Source organism: Drosophila suzukii, chromosome X, assembly GCF_043229965.1.
Source record: "Drosophila suzukii chromosome X, CBGP_Dsuzu_IsoJpt1.0, whole genome shotgun sequence".
Classification (NCBI taxonomy): domain Eukaryota; kingdom Metazoa; phylum Arthropoda; class Insecta; order Diptera; family Drosophilidae; genus Drosophila; species Drosophila suzukii.
In genome coordinates, this window is record NC_092084.1 from 7,716,313 (window position 1) to 7,734,488 (window position 18,176).

The window sequence follows — 18,176 nt, forward strand, 5'->3', positions numbered from 1 at the left end:
AGAGAAAAGGTAAGTGCGTTCTGGCTACTTCCAAGCCAGATCTGGCTAACGAAATGCGACAATCGATAAATGTATTCTGGCTACTTCCAAGCTAGATATAGCTAGGCTGGGCCAATCGGACAACACACACCGCTGCTGATAAGAAACGATTCCAAACCCAATCTCCGACAGAATCGAAGATGAAGGACCTCTTCTGGCACCTGGTGGGCATAGCCACCGGCCTGAAGATCCTCCTGATTCCTGCCTAGTAAGTGTGCTGACATATTCAGTGATGAAGCCCAATAAACCATATGCAATAGCCACTCCACAGACTTCGAGGTACACCGCAACTGGCTGGCCATCACCCACAGTTTGCCCCTGGAGCGCTGGTATGTGGAGGCCACCAGCGAGTGGACCCTGGACTATCCGCCCTTCTTTGCCCACTTCGAGTGGATGCTGTCGCAGGTGGCCAAGTACGTGGATCCGCGGATGCTGGAGGTGCAGAACCTCAACTACGAGTCCAAGGGCACCGTCTACTTCCAGCGGCTCTCGGTGATTGCCACGGATATGGTTTATGTGCTCGGCGTGCGCAGCTGCCTGGGATCATTGGGCTTGGCTCGGGATACCCAGCAGCATTTTGCCGGCTCCATGTTGCTACTGCTCAACGTGGGACTGCTCTTCGTGGACCACATCCACTTCCAGTACAATGGCTTCCTGTTTGGCATACTACTCCTGAGCATCGGCGCCCTCATCCGGCAGCGATTCCTCTGGAGCGCCTTTGCTTTCGCCGTGCTGCTTAACTTTAAGCATATCTTCCTGTACATGGCTCCCGCGTTTGGGGTCTACCTGCTGAGATTCTACTGCCTGGAGCAAGCCAATGTGGTGTCCACGGTGGCCGCCCTTGTCAAGCTGCTGGCTGTGGGACTCACCCCGTTCGCCGTGTCCTTCGGACCCTTTTGGCAGCAGTTGCCGCAGGTGTTTTCCCGCCTGTTTCCTTTCAAGCGCGGATTGACGCACGCCTACTGGGCGCCCAACTTCTGGGCACTCTACAACACCGCCGACAAGGTGGCCGCTGGCGTTCTGAAGGTCCAGGACACCGGCACCTCGACCACGTCGGGATTGGTGCAGGAAGTCCGGCACTCGGTGCTGCCGGCCATCACACCACCCGTGACGTTCGCTTTGACCGTTCTCTTCATGCTGCCCATTCTGGTGAAGCTCTTCCGCAGTCCCAAGAAGTAAGGCGAAGCTGCAGGGTGCAATGTAAACTACATCTAATCCCAATTCTATACCTTCTTGCAGTCAAAGCCCACTGGTCTTCCTGCGAGCCGTGGTACTGTGTGGCTGCTCTTCCTTCGTCTTTGGCTGGCATGTCCACGAAAAGGCCATTCTAATGGTGCTCATCCCGCTTTGGTGAGTGCTTGCCCCTACATTAACCCACTAACCAGGAGACCCACTAACCCAGTGCCCACCCACTTGCAGTCTGTTGACCCTGGTGAACCGGGAGGATGCCCGATACGCCTACATTCTGGGCATTGCCGGCTACTTCTCGCTGTTTCCGCTGCTCTTCGACGCGGATCTGTACATTCCCCGGTATTCCCTATACATGTCCTACGTGGCCATGCTGTACGGTCAGCTGTACCGCATCTTTCCCAACTTCCGGGGCTTCCACGCGCTGGAGTGGCTCTACATGCTGGGCTTCCTGGCCATTCCGCTGTACGAGCATCTGCTCTCGTTCCTGCTGCATCTGGACAAGCGCCTGCCCTTCCTGCCGCTGCTGCTGACCTCCGTGTACTCGGCACTTGGAGTGCTTTACTTCTTTGGGGCCTACTATCTGTACGCCCTGGGCTTCAGCTGGGGCAAGGTGACCCCACCCGGCGCCTCCTCCTCTTCCACATCCGCTGTTAAGAGAAAACGAAAAACCAAATAAACGGAACAGTAGAATGGGCTTCGGCTTCAGCAGAAATCCGCAATTGGTCACGTCTGGCGATCAAAGTGGTGGTGCCGAGCAGTCTTCAAGGCGCCTGGCGCAAGAGCCAGATCGGCGCCGCCGCTGGCGGGGATTCTCTGGTCCTGGTACCCGGCTAAACAATGGCTGTTAAGCGGAATTCAGTCAGCAGGTAGCGATCGCCGGCGTCTAGGCGGCGTACCTGTTGCCACGACCAGATTATGGACGGTTGGGCCATAAAACAGGTAACAGCCGGGCTGGCCGAGTGGGTGACATTCCTGGAAAACCCGTGGAAAACACATTGGCTGAATGAATGTATATCAATTGCCTGCCTTGGCGGAAAATGGCTCAGTTGATGAGTTTCCGTCCAGGCGAACAGGTCGACATGCAAATGCACATGGAGTTCTCATATGCTTGTGGCTACGATCCAATCAGGAGGGCACCCCCTCCAAATCCTCCTCCGCCACAGCCTCAGGAGTCCAGCAAGTAAGCAGGGATAAGGTTAATCTTGTCCAGTGTATCATCAATGGGTTCAATTGCAGTGGGCTTTCTGACGACTCTTCCGATTCCTGCTTCCGCCGGGGATCCTACATTGAGTTGGCCAGCGGGGCCTTGCGTCGTGTAGAGGACATACGAACCGAGGACTTTATCCAGTCGGCGCTGCGCAGCCAGCTCTTTGAGCTCCGGGAGGCCACAGTGGTGAGGATCGACCGGGCAGGATCCTCCAGCCATGTGACGCTCACCTTCAGCTACGACACACAGCACGCCAAGGTGAATTTATCGCAATCCCCATCTCTTTACATCCCTCATTCGTATCCTTGGCTATTTTCAGATGGACCTGGAGGTGCTGCCGGGTCATCCTATGTTTGTTTACGGCCAGGGTTGGGCCTCGTGCAATCCCCAGTTGTCGCTGCAGCTGTACGAGCTCAAGTGTCAGCAGCTGCAGGTGGGCGATATCTGTTTGTCGCTGGTGCCGCGCGAGCAGCCGGTGGCACCACGTCCTCCTCCGCCTCCACCACCGCCATGTCCTACTCCGGCAGTGGGATTGCCAGTTTCCATGTCTTCTCCCCCACCCGGGGCCTATTGTGCGGCGCCGTTCAAGAATCCGTACCAGGTGTACGCCCAGATGGCCAGTTTTGTGGCCGTCTACACCCAGCACATGATGCAGAAACTAAATAATTAGATTTGAAGAACTATTACTAACTATATCGATTTATTGATTTACGCAGCAGGCGATTCGGGGATATATTCAGCGCTATCCCTGCAATACGCCGCAAGCTTGAAAACAATTAATGTACAATAATTACTCTGTTTTGCTTGATTTATTTGAAATAAAGTTTAAAAAGTTGCATTTTGAAATTTGAATTGCGCGCCAAAAGGAGAGTGCCTGGTAGTAGAGATGGCACTTTGGCCGATACCTGCTGCATTCAACAGTTTCTATCGGCGGAGGCCAATTTCGTGTCACGATATGGTATTTGGGACATCCAGGAATCCTTGACAATCCTGCTCACTCGCCAATATCATAAGCAATTTGCTGAGCAGGAACATCCGGTACGAGGGGCAGTAAAGGATTCGACCAGGACAAGCAAACCAAACAGGGAACATCGATGGCCCGCGACAGCTGTCCATATCGATAGTGACGTGCACACCACTAACTCGTTGGAACAAAAAAAAATTAGTATAAACTAAACGTAGTATAACCCACTAAACTAAACACTCATTAATGCGGACATTCGGGGCGATTTGATGTCTGCGCTAGCGCCGCCAATTCCCTCAATGAAGAACGCGCTCCAGCCGGACAACTACAATGGGACTGGGACCGAGGAGGAGGCGTCGTCCGCGTTCCACGCGGAGATTGATCGCGTTCTGCGGAACAACAATGGCAATCAAGGTGGCAGCGTCAACGAGGGCGTCAGCGGGAGTGGGAGTGGCAGCGCCAGTGGAAGCGGCAGTGTCTCTGCCTCCGGATCAGGAGGCAATGAGTACATGTGGTTGCCCAGCGGGAACAAGACGCACGAGGCTGCGCAGGCGTTTGCCAACTCATTGCTGCTGCGCAACATAAACCATGAGATGGTCAAGGGGCAGGGGTCGGGACCGGGGCAGTTGGTGGCCCAGAATCACCGGAAGGTTTACCAGTGCAAAGGTGAGTCCGCTGACTAGACCTTGACCTTGGTTCCATCAACCACTCGATTCGATTCATACACAAACAGCTGATCCGGTCAACATGACGTCCAATGGCGAGGACCTGCGCCTGTCCAAGATCATCCGCAGGCTTATCAACGAGACCAATCCCACCGTGGCCCTAGAGCTCTGCGCCAAACTGGACCAGGCCGTGCGCACGCCCATCAACATGGGCTACATGTCGTGCTCCTTCGTGTGGATACTGGAAAACATGCTCACCCTGTACAAGCAGTGCTCGCCTCCGGTTCTGGAGGAGTGCAGCAAGACTTTGGGTCTGATTGGCTTCCTTAACCGTAAGTCGTATCCCCTGTACGAGGAGTTCATCGTGAAAAACTACAGGAGCAGCAAGCGGATGCAGAAGTACTTGATCGTGGCCCTGCGCACCACACTGAGGTGACCCCTTCCCCCTCCTTCGTATGTTTTCATATTGTTTGTAACCCATCCCAATCCACATGCAGCTGCGACACCAAGTGCGAGCTGCATCTGTACGCGGACAAGATTATGCTGTTGCTAAAGGATTTCCTGGAGAGTGCCGAGAGCGCCGACAGTTTCACCGCTGTCAGCAACACGCTGGTACAGTTCTCGGCCAGCTACGGGGACGCTTTCGAGTGCCATTTCACCGACGTGGTGGACATCGTCATCGGCTGGCAACTGGAGACGGGACAGCCCAAGCAGTTGAAAGCCCACTGTGCCCAGGTGCTGGAGCAGCTGACGCCGTACTTCAGCAAGCAGATTGACTTCAGCTACGGCCTGTTGGCCCAGTTCGTGGAGGACATTACCACGCTAGAGGAAGACGAGCCGGCAGCCACGGCAGAGCGTGTGGGCGCCTTCGCCGGCGCCTTCAACACGCTGCTCAAATGCCTGGCCCGCATGCAAATATTCGTGGGCATGCCAACCTGCGAGTGCATTGTCCAGATGGCCGTGGATCATCTAACCAAAATAATGCCCCATCTAGAGTTGCACTCGGATACGGATGCCTTGGTCAATATCAATGAGTTGCTCTGTATCTGTCTGCTAAACAATTTCGGTGGCCTAGATCCGAGTACTTTGGAGCAGCTCCTGCTTTGGCAGCTTGAGCAGATGCTTTGCCTGAGCGAGTCCCAGCGACAGAGTGTCCTGTATTTGCTGCTCTGCACCGTGAGGAGGTTGCGAGCCCGTCTGCCGCCCAGCCTGGTTCACTTGATCTTTCAGTCCAATCCTTATCTGGCGGAGCTCAGGCGCCAAACGCCGGGCGGCAATGCTTACCGGCTGCTACTGCGCACATGCCAGGAGACTCTGCTCATTCGGAATGTGCCCCTGCTGCAGCAGGCGTACAAATACCTCGTAGACGACATTGATGCCTGCCTGCTGCAGCTGCTGTCGACTTCACCCGCAACGGAGGAGTCCGAGAGGAAAGCCAGCGAGGCCGGCGTGCTCCTCGTCTTCCATCTGGCCGCTCTGGCTGCCCTGGCCAAGCAGACCTCTTCGATCATCGGCATGTACGCATGTAAGCCATCGATTCTGGAGCTGCTTCTTACCAACTGCAGGGCCGACGAACTGGCGCTCTGGAGCAGTTACCCTGCCGCCCATCAAGCCATTCTGGGTCTGCTCGTAGTGCACTGTCAGGCGAATCACAACTTCCGCACCAATTCCAGTTTGCTTCGTGATCAGGAGCTGGCGGCGGAGAATACCTCGCCTACGGCAAACAGTTTCGCCAGCATCCTTCGCTTCCTGGACTCGGTTTTGCAACAGGCTGGCCAGCTGGCGGCCCAGAACCTGAGGATACTGCTACAGTGGACGCAGATGCTCTTGAGTGAGTGCCGCGAGAAAGCTGATCTGCTCATGGAACAAGAAAACTTTTTGGGAATTTGCCACAATATTGCGGCTACCGCCTCCAAATGGACGCCCTTGGAAAGTGCTGCATGTATCCAAACGGTCTTGGACTACGGGCCAGAAAGGCTTCGTAATCTGCCAGAGCTGCTGATCCTGTACCGCGATACGGCACTCCAACAGCTGCAGGTGCTGTCCACAAATGGCCATGGGCCCTATGCCCAAATCTACGCCCAGTTGCCACTGCATCTAACGCTCACCGGTGGTGAATCACCCATATCTGGAATGACCAGTAGACGTGTTTGCGTTTGGCAGCAGCGAATGAGTCAGTGCAGTGCGGTGCGCGACACCGTCTTCCGAGATTTCTTCGAGCGGTTGCAGAAACCAGAGCAGGATTCGCTGATCAACAGCCTGCGGGAGCTCTTCGTGCGCAGCTGCCAAGTGGGCCCGCAGGATGAGCGGCATGAGAAGCTGGCGCAGTGCACAAAACGCTGCCAGAGATTGGCCACCGCCTGGCTGCAGTTCGAGGCAGCCAGATACTGTGTGGATCAGCGACTCCGCACGACGCTGGGGAAGCCGCAGGAAACGTTCCTGGGATTTGAGGCCATCATCATGCGACACGCCAGACTGCTGAGTGGCTGTGCCAAGGAGATGGAGCGCTCAGCCCTGGACACCCTGTCGTTGGAGGAGCTCTTGAGCATGCAGGGAAATCTGAGTCTGCTGCTGGGCTTTCTTGATGCCTTGGAGAAGCTCATCTACAACGCCGCCGAGGGCAGCGCCTTTGCTCTGCGTCCGCCGGAGAAACCAGTGGCAGCCTTCTTCCGCTTGAATAATCCCACCTGTCAGTCCTGGTTTAATCGCATCCGCATTGGCGTGGTCATTATCGCCATGCATGTGCAGCAGCCGGAACTGGTTATACGTTATGCCCAGGTAAGTTACCTCTGCCGGGCATTCATTTTCATGGTAATATTCGTTTCGTCTATCCTTTGTAGCAAATTCTGCATACCCAAAAGGCACAAGATGCCACTTATAGCCAGGCTATCGTTTATATGGCCTGGGCCTGGGTGAGCTGCCAGGAGGCGGACTCCCTGCGAGGTCTATGCCTGTGGGCTCGTGCAAGGAGCAGTAAGTCCTACCAGTGGCTATTGTGTGCGGCGGATCAGGCGGCCGGGAAACGAGAATCGGCACTTGCCGGCTATAGAAGTGTCCTGGCCGAGGAGGAGCATCAGCCCGAACTGGAGCCACACACGCGACAGTTTGTGCTGGCCCAGATGATGCAGTGCATGCAGGACATGGGCCAATGGTCGCAGCTGGTGGAACTGAAGCAGCAGCAACTCACGCGGCCCGAGGACCGAGAACTGAATCCCTTCCTGCAACGCAGCAATGTGGAGGTGAATGCTCTGGAACGGCTGCTGGCCAGGGCAGAGGAAACGTACTCCTCCATGGACGAATTCGGAGGAGCCCTGCAGCAGTTGAGCCTGTGGCCGAGTAACTGGGAGGAGTCTGGATCAGTGAGTGCCCTGGGCGGACGTGCCAGCTTTTCATCCGTCCATGTACGCCAACGTACGGAGGATATTGTACTAGCGAAGCTGATGGAAGACCGTTGCGTGACGGATCAGGCGAGGAATCTACTTGACAACCAATGGCGAGACAGCCTATTGAACCCCAGTTTCGATCAACGAGCTTGCAGAGAGCTGACACTGCTGCGACATATAGTGCAGGGTGTCAGTAGCGGTCAGGAGTTGACCCTGCTTCCGCTTTCCGCGGAGCGATGCCAAAGCCGCTCAAATCCCATCTCCAGTGCCATTTTGATGCGCTGCCTGGCGTGGACCCAGTTGCTCCGTCAGCATTGCGCGCCCGGCAGTTGGGAAACCCTCTGCTTGGACGCAGCTGCCGCAGCGCGAGAGGAGGGAAATCTTCAGCTTTCGGATACTCTGCTGACACAGTTCTTTGGTCAGCCGCTGGATGAGATAGTCGGACAGTTTTCACAGGAAGAAGGCGTGCATGCGGAGAATCCGGAGTTGCTTCGCGGTTACAGTGAGGTGGTGAAGTGCCTGCATCTCCAGCAGCAGCAACAGCAGACGCAGTGCTGCGATTTAAGCTCATCGATTGACGTGTGCGCTTCCCTCTGCCTGAATACTCAGAGGAGCAGCCACCAGCCGGCCATGGGTGCGGATCTACTGCTCACCCTCTCCGACTGGATAGCCGCCAGGACGTGCAATGGTTTGGTCACCAATCATTCGCCGGCTTTGATCCAACTGCTGGACCAGCTGCCCGAGTGTCCGCTTACCTGTGGCTCCAGCCAGCCGCTGGCCATTCCTCAAGCAGAGCGTCTGGTTGCCCGCCTTGTGCATGCCAGCCTAAAGCAGCGTCCCAACTGCGAAGAGGCACTGATTGCCTACGGCAACTGGTGCTATCGCTGGGGTAAGAAGATCGTCGACAGCGGCTGTGTGCTTAGTCAGGCAGATGTGACGGCCCTCAGCCAGGCACTGGACATTGCCCAGCCGTTGGACAGTGAGCAACTGGGTGAGCTTCTGCAGGCGTTGAGCATGGAACAGCCGCCGGCAAACTGTGTGGAGGTGTGTCCGGAGGCGGCGCGTGCCCGGGATGATGAGGCGGCCAAGAACTGTCTGCGTCGGCTGAGTTTGCTGGCGGATAAGCCGCCGGAGGTGCTGGATGCCATCTTGCTGATTTGGCGACGTGCTATAGCCAACACATATGACTACTACAAGGATGCGGCACGCTCGTACTTCCAGTACCTCAGCTTGAAGGCGGGTTCCGGACCGGAGAAGTCAAGCGTAGATGGAGCCGTACAGCAGCGGGAACGTTTCCATGTGGACGACAGCAACATGGTCACGACAACGCTGCGACTGCTCCGCTTGATTGTAAAGCATGCCAGCGGGCTGCAGGAAGTTTTAGAGCAGGGACTGCACACCACGCCCATCGCTCCCTGGAAGGTGATCATTCCGCAGCTATTCAGCCGTTTGAATCACCACGAACCGTATGTGAGGAAGAGCGTTTGCGACCTGCTCTGCCGCCTGGCCGAGAGTCGTCCCCAGCTAGTGATCTTCCCGGCAGTCGTGGGTGCCAACAGGGAGCAACAAGATGCAGCCGCGCCGCCGGCAAACACACCCCCGACAACAGAGGATGCCTGCTGCTATGGCTATTTGCTGGGAGAACTATCGAAACAGGCGCCGGAGGCAGTGCAGCATGTGCAGCTCATGGTGAAGGAGCTGCGCCGCGTATGTCTGCTGTGGGACGAGTACTGGATCCACTCGCTGGCCCACATCTACAACACGTACGTCAGTCGGGTGAGTGCGCTGGCCACGGAGTTCCGTGCGGACGATCATGAGGGCAAGAACAATCGCTTCAATGTCTGGCGGCCGCAATTGCTGGCGGATCTGGAGGCCCTGGCCGCGCTCACCGCTCGTCCGGCGGAGACTAGCTATGAGCGAAGTTTCCGAAAACGTTTCGACGGTCCCATACGTTCCACTGTGGAGGCATTGCGCACTCGTCGCTATCCGGAGGCGTGGGACAAGCTGAAGCAGCTCTACCACATCCTGCAGGCTAACATGATCAGGGGCACCGGCAGCACGCTCAAGATGCAGAGCCTCAGCCCGGTGCTGTGTGGCATTGGACGGATGCGAATCTCAATGCCCGGTCTGGATGCCCACGGGCCAGATGAGGATCAAGTCTACATTGAGAGCGTCGAGGGATCGGTGTGCGTGTTGCCTACCAAGACGAAACCCAAAAAGGTGGCCTTCTACGGCAGCAATGGCCAGCGCTACACCTTCCTGTTTAAGGGCATGGAGGATCTCCATCTGGACGAGCGCATTATGCAGTTCCTGTCCATATCGAATGCCATCATGGCCTGCAGGAGTGATGCGCCCGGCAATGGTTGCTATCGTGCCCACCACTACTCGGTGATCCCGCTGGGTCCGCAATCCGGACTGATTAGCTGGGTGGACGGAGTCACCCCGCTCTTCGCGCTCTACAAGAAGTGGCAGCAACGACAGCCGCAGGTCACGAGTAAAACTGGAGCCGGTGGTGGAGCCAATGCCACGCGACGTTTTACGGATTTGTTCTACAGCAAACTCACCCCACTACTGGCCAAGCACAATCTGCAGGTTAGCGATCCTCGCCGCCAGTGGCCCATCTCCGCCCTTCGCCAGGTGCTCGCCGAATTGTCCCAGGAAACGCCCGGAGATCTGCTCGCCCGGGAGCTGTGGTGCCAAGCGGGAAACGCCGCCGAGTGGCGACTATCGGTTCGTCGGTATGCCCGCTGCATGTCGGTCATGTCGATGATTGGCTATGTGATTGGACTGGGCGATCGGCATTTGGACAACGTGCTAATCAACCTGGGAAGCGGCGATATCGTGCACATCGACTACAACGTTTGCTTCGAGAAGGGACGCACACTGCGCATCCCCGAGAAGGTGCCCTTCCGTCTTACCCAGAATCTGGTGCACGCCCTGGGGATCACCGGAATCGAGGTAAGATTGCTCCTATATCTTCATCTGCTTTGGGCTCTGCTATATACATACCATTATATATTGTATCAGTTTCACATAAGGGTTTTCGAAATTTTCAACAAATCTGTTATGACTTAAAAAAAACAGCTCTTAAAGATAATATTCACTTTAATTGCTATCATCTCAACATATTACCACCAAGTCAGGTGATCACTTCGTGGCCTTCGGCTTGATCTCCAGCTGGTAGCCCGTGGAGGAGGAGGTGGCCTCCATGCGGTGCTTGCTGTCCGCCGGCAACTGATCCTCGCACTGCCTCGCTGTCCGGCAGCACAGTGTCTGGGCATAGGCCCGCCGGAAGCCGGAGTTCTTCCATGAGTAGATGATCGGATTCAGGGCAGAGTTGGCAATGGCCAGCGAGAACGTCGTTTTGTAGATCATCGAGCTGCTCTGGCATATGCTGAAAAGCTGGGCAATGGCCACGCAGAAATACGGCAGCCAGCAGAGTGTGAAGCAGCCCATGATGAAGACCACGATCTGGACACTCTTCCAATCCGGATGGAGCAGCAGACTCCTCATGGTGGTGGCCTCCTCCGCGTTGTAGACCACCGACTGGCGCAATCGCTGTGCCTGCTTGGATGCCTCGCGCATGATCCGCCAGTAAACAAGGAACATGCAGATCCAGATGATCACAAAGCCCGGCGTGATCACCCCGGCTATGTAACCGGGCGAGAGGACTTCATCGAACTCACAAGCCTGCGCCTCGGGCCATCGATTCCAGAACACGGGAATCAGGGCCACCACAGCACCCAGGCACCAATTGGATATGATGATGCTATAGGCAACCCGACGAGTCATGTATCTGTGGGAGGATTTTGAGAATGAGCAAGAGGTTAGGTGGGTTTTGCCTACATAAAGATTGTAAACAATCAACCTCAAAATGAAGTCTCTCCCTTAAGATGTGAATCAACAATCCCGTACTCTGAACTATACCAATACTTGAATCATTAGAGATCCGAAATAATCATCTTAAAATTGATGTAGTTTAAAGAGCCTTTTATAAACACTCTCCTTCAAGTTATGAATCAATCTACACTTTATACCAATGTTTATTAAAACATATGATACATATTGGGTTAATAAGAACAACTTAGTAACTTAATTATACCAGATGCTTTGAAATGTTTAACGCGTTGAATCATTGATCTAGCTTGATTGACCCAAACCACTTACCTTCTGTAGTGCAGGGCATAAACCACTGCTATATACCGATCCACCGCAATGGAGATCAGGGTCAGCATGGAAACGCAGCAGGCGCAGATGAGCAGGAAGAAGCGCAGCAGGCAGGGAGCTCTCATGGCGCCAATGTCTGAGCCCATGTAGAAGACCAGGTGGTAGGGCAGAGCCAGTCCCACACAGAAATCGGAGACTGCCAGCGAGAGGATAAACAGGTTGGAGATGACCGATCGCAGGTGGCGGCAGGTGCGCACCGCCACAATGGTCAGGATGTTGCCGCCCAGGATGAGGGCGAACAGGAGGGCATTGATGACCAGCCAGAGGAGATGACCGGGACCCAGGCTGGTTGTCTGAAGACTTAGTGCCGTGGCCGTTGCATTTCGCTGTTCATTTTCCCACAGGATGGTTACACCTAGATCCAACGGTGCCGGAGAGCTTCGATAATCCCAGGCGGGCGATGAGGTGCTGGAAAATGACATGACACACGGTGTGGAAAACGAAGCGCACGCGACGCCAGTGGGGAACTATCTGGCACCCGTGGGAGCCGGAGCTATGCGGTTTTTGGCCAGGACTTCGGCACGATTCGGATTCAGATACAGATTCCAAATGGGGTTCGGCTGGAACCGTGGGCGTCGTTTGTTTACGTTTCGCTGGTGGCTCTACGACATTGTCACCGCCAGTTAACTGATAACGCGGCCAGATCCAGCGTGAGAACCGCAATCCGTCGATAAGCCCGCCACTTTCGCCCGGCTCTGCAGGCCCAACCAGCCACCCAACCATCCACCCATCCACCAATTGAACCACTCGAAACCCATTGAACTGCCCAAACCCGATGAACTCCCGGGCCCGATGAATGGACAAACAGATCGCTGGGGGTTTTAGCAGATTAGCCCACCTTCGCAGACCAAAATAGAACGATAAAAAACCCTGGGGCAGTAACTCGCATACGTAGTAAACGATTCGCAGATACATCTTTGATTGGATATATGGCTACTCTTCTGTAAATGAAATGTAGGGAACGTATATTATAAGTCAATGGGTGGCAAACTGGTAATATTACCAAGGTCTTATTATTAAACTTGTAGGTGCTATAAAAGTATACCTAACATATAACCATAAAATACCAAAAGCACAAATGGATAGGTATAGCTTAGGCCTTCCATTTCAATGCATGGGTTTTTAAAATCCGATAACAGGTTACACAATTGCAGGAAATACCCACATATTTAATCTTTTCGATGGATGAAATTTATTCGATTAGATTATTGGATAGAAGTATTAGATATTAGAAATATGTACATATATTCAAAGCATATAGGTACATTTTAAGTTTTAGAATTTAGAATTTAATAGTAGCAGATGCGATACATCATATATGGGTTCTTCTGATTCATCTTAAAGTGCCAGTCTCCACGGTCATGATAGAATTTTATCAGCTATCCGGCAACAGATGACATATTTTTAGAAGTACCCACCCGTATCAATAAGCCATGCACTTTTTGCCTGTTTGACTTTGGACACATTGCTGGTGGATCGAAACAAGCCATGTGGGGTGTGTTGAAGAAACATCTGAGAATTGCATGGCCTAATGGATAAATCGGGGTAAATCTGAACCCTTTTAGATATAGATATATAGATATATGTACATGGACAGTCTAGGGGCTTATCACATAAATTACTGCCAATCTAGAATTGTAAAGAGCGATTAGCTTCGATGCCAGTAGAGGTCGTATATGTAGAACATGGTTATGGTTTGGGTTTGTTTCTGGTTTGGGTTTTGGTTTCGGTTTGGGTTTGCGTTCCCATAAAATCAGCATTGCTAATATATCGAATCGTATATCTGTGTGCTGTACGACAGATGGAAACGGTTCCGCCGTACGTTTATGGATCCCTATGTCCCATTTATGAGTGTAATATATTTGTTTATCCATAGATACCATCGCCATTAACCATAAATCCCATCGTCTTTTGCAGGGCTCCTTCCGGTTGGGCTGTGAATACGTGCTGAAGGTGATGCGCAAGGAGCGCGAGACTCTGCTGACCCTGCTGGAGGCCTTCGTCTACGATCCTCTGGTGGACTGGACTATAAACGACGATGCCCAGGCCCTGCGTCGGTCCCTAAATGCCAAGCACCAGCAGCAGGCAGCAGGAGGAGGAGCATGTGGTCCGGGTGGCGGAGAACTCAAGTGCCACAAGAAGGACAAGAACAAGGGAAAGCCACACGATTGGGATGCCAAGCGACAACACTTCCTGAGCAAACTGGGTCTTCTGCAAAAGTTCTGGGTCAACAACAAGTGAGTAGCTCCGTCATTTCTTTAACTTCTGAGGGTATACCTCGCTAGCATGTGTTCTTAAAGCTAAAAGATACTTAACCTCCCAGTTGATTAACCAACATTCTTTTCATTTGCCAGAACAGACGTGATGCTGCAGTTGCAGGAGATGCAGCAGGAGGTGGGCAACCTGCAGGAGGCACTGGAAAAACAGCTGGTGGCCGAGCAGGAGCTCGTGGAGCTCAACCAGCGCAGTGCTCTCGTTGCGGAGATCAAGTCGCTGGGCACGGCGATCGAAAGTCACAGCTTCAACACGGCCTCGCTGCGTCATGCAGTGCGCCGTGGTCACTCGGAGGCCCTGGCCTCGCTCAGTGCCGAGCGAATGACGGATTTTGGCCAGGTGCAGTGCCTCCTGAGCACCTACGGCCAGTGCCTGCAGCCGTATCACCTGACCGAACTGCACTCCCAGCTTGTCCAGCTACAAATGGAGTCGGATGGCGAGAATGCCAGGGAGTTTGCTGCTCTGGCGGAGGCTCTACAGCTATCTGGATTCGACAGCATGCGCAGCCAGCTGGATGAGCTACTGGGCCGGCTGGACGAGGTGGCGCTGCAGAGCTCGGAGCACCTGCAGCAGTATGCGGCGGTCATGAACTTTTTCCCGGAGCAGAGCCACCGCCAGAATCTGTTCGTTCGCTTCCACGACAGCTTTGGATCGTACATTCAGCACGGAGGCTCCGGCAGCAACAACAGCAACTCGTCATCCAGTTCGATTATCTGCACGGCGGATGTCCTGGGCGTTGCGGATGCCTTGGAAGCCGCTTGGGTGCGGCTCAGTTGCCAATTGCATGAGTCCTCGCAGCGCTACGCCGCCAAGCAGTCACAGGCTCTGGCCCTGGGTGCACCTACTTCTGCTCTGCTGGCCATGATTGGCCAGAGTGGCTGCAGCCTGCTGCTGCTGAAGGCCAGCCTAGTTCGCACTTTGGATCGGGCTGGCGGAGCATTCGCCGCCTATGAGCAGGTGGCACTGGCTAGCCAGGATGAGGAACTGCTGCAGCACCAGCTGCACTTCATCCACCTGGTGCGCTCCATGTGCCAAGGCGTTCTGGCGATGACCGAGCAGGAGGATCTGCACTTAAACCAAATGGAGAGCCTTCTGTCGGCGCTGTCGCATCTGAAGCAGATCTTTGAGTACGACCTGCCAGCCAGCATATATCGCTTGCTCCTACTGCAACCCAATCTTGGCCAACTGAGTGCATTGTGCCATCTCAGTGCCGTCAGTCTGGGACAGCTGTATCTGGAGGCCACGCTGGAGAAGGATCAGCAGCCAGACGAGTTCCCAGCGGAGCGCAGATTTCTACTAACTCTGCAGCCCGCTTACGAACAGTTCCAGCTGGCCTCCAACGCGTTGGCTTCGCTGGTAGGAGGCGTAAAGATGATGCTCGAGGATGTCCACGATCCGCAGGCCCAGCAGTTAATGGTGGGTGAACAATATTTTGTATTTTTATGGGTTTAACTAATAGTTTTTCCCTCCAGGAACTGGGTCTTCTTACGTCCTGCCACTTGGAGCTGGACGACGAGTGCTTTTTCAGCCTGGTCAGTGAGGCATTAGAATCCAGTCGAAGTTGTGATGTGCGCGAAATGGCACGCCCCGTTGTGGCGCTCGTCCGACGCCTTCAGGCGGAGAGTTTGGCGGGTCTGCTACCGCTCTTGGCGCGCAACTTCTACACCGCCGTCGGCCCGCAATGCCGACCCACGGCCAACTGTGGAGTGCTGGGGGATCCGGCCCAAGCGGATCACCTGTGCGAGGGTCTGTTCGTCTCCCTGCAATCGGACGGAGGCCTGCAGCAGCAGCAAGCGGAAATATCGCTGCTCAACCAGCAACTTGAGCTGCACACCCTGGCCGCCTCCGCCCAGTACTGGGCCTATTCGGAAGCACTGGGCGCTCAGTTGCGCTGTGGCAACCACATCGTCAACCGCCCCAAATTGGCCGCCATCATTGGCGAAAGTTGGCAGGAGTTGGACCAAAATCTAGGGGCCCTGCAGCAATTGCAAAGCGGTCTGGAATCCCAACTGAGCCAACTGCAGACGCAGCGGAGTAACTGGAATCGCAATCACATAGACAACCTGTTGCGCACTGAGCAGTGCCACAACCAGCGCATGATGGCCCATATTTCGGTGGTGCGACAGCTGGCGGATGCAGCAAGAGCTGTGTCCTGCCTGGAACAGCATACCGGAGCTCTCGGCGAGGAGGGGCAGGCACATGTGGAGCATTTGGAGCAATGGCTCGCCTCCCATGGACAGTGGCAGGCGAGCAGCTCGAGGATAAGCGCCGTGGAGCAGGCTATCGTCGAACTATTGGACCCTGAAGGCGCCATCGATCTCTACTGGCTGGAGAATGTGCACGGGCTGCTGGAGGAGCACACCTGCAAAGTGCAGCGCGAGATTGCGGCACTGGAGGGCGAGCAGCAGAGCAAGCATCGTTTCATTTGCACCCTGCTCAAGGAGACTCTGGTGAGTGGATACCAAATCGGGAACTAAATCTTTGATTTCTAAATTCTTACATTTTCCCCGCACACAGCGCCTTCAGGAGAACATGCCGCGCTTCCATGTGCGCAGCCTGTGCTCCGAGGCCCAGGCGCAGGGCCAGGGTAAACTGGTGCCCACGGATGTGCAGCTGCTTTGTGGCCACCTGCGCGACTGCCAGCGCCTGGTGCAGGCCCTCTTTATGCGGCTGCAGGAGCTGCGCAAGGATCTCTGCGCGGAGCGGCGCGTTCTGCAGCCGGCTGTGCTGCAAAACTGGCAACAGCAGCTGCAGATCATCCTGGCGATGGCCAACCAGGAGGTCGACGAGTTCTACAAGAGCATGGACGACTTTCTGCAGCACGCAGGCGAAACCGACTCCTACGAAACCTTTACGCACACCAAAGGTGAGCAGAAAAACCCACGAATCGTTGGCAGAAGGGTTTCCAATCTATCAAAATTTGATTCGCCCCCAGGAGGCAGCAATCTGCATGAGCAGAAGCGCAATGCGTACGGCGTGTCCGTGTGGAAGAAGATCCGAATGAAGCTGGAGGGTCGGGACCCAGATGGCAATCAGCGCAGCACCGTCGCCGAGCAAGTGGACTATGCCATTCGCGAGGCCACCAATCTGGACAACCTGGCCGTCCTCTATGAGGGCTGGACGCCGTGGGTCTAATTCTCCACACTGGTCGGCCGCATTTTTGGGCTTTTGACATCACCACGCATCACAACACTCGGAGCGGAGAGACTACATTCAACATTGGGGCTAACTCTGGACCGGATCCGATCTGCGGATCGGATCTCAGGATCTTCTCCGGACTATAAGCAGTCGCAGCCTGACGGCAGACGACTCCCCAAAGGCCGTGGCAGAACCAATTTGGCCGTCGCCACATCTCAACCAAGTGTAGTTGCTTAAAAACGATAGGAAACGAAACGACAAACAGACGCGGAGTGCAGTGGCTCGGGAACCGGCGGACTGGCCGACCGGATACCGTGCCCTCTTGGATCGCATCCAGCATTCCGAGTGGACATAAAGAGTAGCTGGCCGGATGCCCCGGTTCAGCAGCAGGACCTCAGTAGCAGCTCACATAGGTAGCTCCCGATAAGCATGATCTGGGGATAACGACCTTACATCGGATTCGCTATTTTCAAGGTTTCACATTCGCAATATACGTTCTCCGGTCTCCGCCTTTTGGAATACTGTTGTGCGATTTTTATATTCGATTCGATTATACTATATATACATATATTCATTTACGCCGTGCCGGATCTGTTTTAGTTATATGTTAAGCCACTCTTAGTTTTTTTCCCCACATAAGTGCAAAATTGTTGTGTAAGCCGATGATTGAATTGTGTTACCAAATTATCCGTAGCCATATTAAAACTATATATACACACGCCCCTATATAATCGAGATGTCCCTTTATAGCCGATGTGTGGTGGGCTTGATTTCGACACAGAGGTGGATATCAACGCCCCCCGTTATCGTTTTAGTTATTTCAATAAACGCAATGCTGAATATAAGACGTTGATTTTTTAAATTCCAAGGGAGGGAGACTGTTGTGGTTTATATAATCACTCATTTATTTTCTAAAGTTCTTCACGTTTTGCTTCCGTTTTACTTGACAATCGTTATCCTAAATCGTTTTACTTGCTCTATTCGCTTTGGTTGGTTATAAAAGTTCAAATATTTTTGTTTTTTTACTTCTTTACTTCGATAAGTTACCAATTTTGCCATCGGGATACAAAAAACCATTTCTCGAATAC

At 54.2% G+C, this 18,176-nt stretch overlaps 4 protein-coding genes across 4 annotated transcripts; 3 read left to right on the forward strand and 1 right to left on the reverse strand.

Moving 5' to 3' along the window:
• The first annotated feature begins 86 nt into the window (after nucleotides 1-86).
• xit (ALG6/ALG8 family glucosyltransferase xit) lies at nucleotides 87-1,942 on the forward strand. Its single transcript, XM_017083775.4, has 4 exons — nucleotides 87-247; nucleotides 300-1,214; nucleotides 1,279-1,389; nucleotides 1,459-1,942. Exons 1-4 carry the CDS (start codon nucleotides 180-182, stop codon nucleotides 1,904-1,906), a joined length of 1,542 nt encoding a protein of 513 aa, XP_016939264.2. The 5' UTR covers nucleotides 87-179; the 3' UTR covers nucleotides 1,907-1,942.
• A 144-nt stretch (nucleotides 1,943-2,086) lies between these two features.
• Nucleotides 2,087-3,273, forward strand: Atx-1 (Ataxin 1). The gene is made up of 3 exons (XM_017083778.4): nucleotides 2,087-2,410; nucleotides 2,467-2,695; nucleotides 2,757-3,273. The coding sequence occupies exons 1-3, from the start codon at nucleotides 2,238-2,240 to the stop codon at nucleotides 3,105-3,107; spliced, it is 753 nt and encodes a 250-aa protein (XP_016939267.2). The 5' UTR covers nucleotides 2,087-2,237; the 3' UTR covers nucleotides 3,108-3,273.
• A 281-nt stretch (nucleotides 3,274-3,554) lies between these two features.
• nonC (serine/threonine-protein kinase Smg1) lies at nucleotides 3,555-17,933 on the forward strand. The gene is made up of 9 exons (XM_017083538.4): nucleotides 3,555-4,067; nucleotides 4,135-4,498; nucleotides 4,564-6,844; nucleotides 6,907-10,407; nucleotides 13,594-13,913; nucleotides 14,031-15,366; nucleotides 15,423-16,400; nucleotides 16,468-16,816; nucleotides 16,886-17,933. Exons 1-9 carry the CDS (start codon nucleotides 3,671-3,673, stop codon nucleotides 17,083-17,085), a joined length of 9,726 nt encoding a protein of 3,241 aa, XP_016939027.2. The 5' UTR covers nucleotides 3,555-3,670; the 3' UTR covers nucleotides 17,086-17,933.
• mAChR-C (muscarinic Acetylcholine Receptor, C-type) lies at nucleotides 10,537-12,406 on the reverse strand. Its single transcript, XM_017083539.4, has 2 exons — nucleotides 11,617-12,406; nucleotides 10,537-11,245 (listed from the first exon to the last, which is right to left on the reverse strand). The coding sequence occupies exons 1-2, from the start codon at nucleotides 12,096-12,098 to the stop codon at nucleotides 10,597-10,599; spliced, it is 1,131 nt and encodes a 376-aa protein (XP_016939028.2). The 5' UTR covers nucleotides 12,099-12,406; the 3' UTR covers nucleotides 10,537-10,596.
• Nucleotides 17,934-18,176: the final 243 nt, after the last annotated feature.

Bases quoted from the DNA above. Each gene is read 5' to 3' on its own strand.
- xit (XM_017083775.4), top strand. From the start codon at position 180: ATGAAGGACCTCTTCTGGCACCTGGTGGGCATAGCCACCGGCCTGAAG. The intron at 248-299 runs GTAAGTGTGCTG...CATATGCAATAG, and splicing joins ATCCTCCTGATTCCTGCCTA to CCACTCCACAGACTTCGAGG. The intron at 1,390-1,458 runs GTGAGTGCTTGC...ACCCACTTGCAG, and splicing joins ATGGTGCTCATCCCGCTTTG to TCTGTTGACCCTGGTGAACC.
- Atx-1 (XM_017083778.4), top strand. From the start codon at position 2,238: ATGTATATCAATTGCCTGCCTTGGCGGAAAATGGCTCAGTTGATGAGT. The intron at 2,411-2,466 runs GTAAGCAGGGAT...GTTCAATTGCAG, and splicing joins CAGCCTCAGGAGTCCAGCAA to TGGGCTTTCTGACGACTCTT. The intron at 2,696-2,756 runs GTGAATTTATCG...GGCTATTTTCAG, and splicing joins ACGACACACAGCACGCCAAG to ATGGACCTGGAGGTGCTGCC.
- nonC (XM_017083538.4), top strand. From the start codon at position 3,671: ATGTCTGCGCTAGCGCCGCCAATTCCCTCAATGAAGAACGCGCTCCAG. The intron at 4,068-4,134 runs GTGAGTCCGCTG...ATACACAAACAG, and splicing joins GAAGGTTTACCAGTGCAAAG to CTGATCCGGTCAACATGACG. The intron at 16,401-16,467 runs GTGAGTGGATAC...CCCCGCACACAG, and splicing joins CCCTGCTCAAGGAGACTCTG to CGCCTTCAGGAGAACATGCC.
- mAChR-C (XM_017083539.4), bottom strand. From the start codon at position 12,098: ATGTCATTTTCCAGCACCTCATCGCCCGCCTGGGATTATCGAAGCTCT. The intron at 11,246-11,616 runs GTAAGTGGTTTG...ATCCTCCCACAG, and splicing joins TATGCCCTGCACTACAGAAG to ATACATGACTCGTCGGGTTG.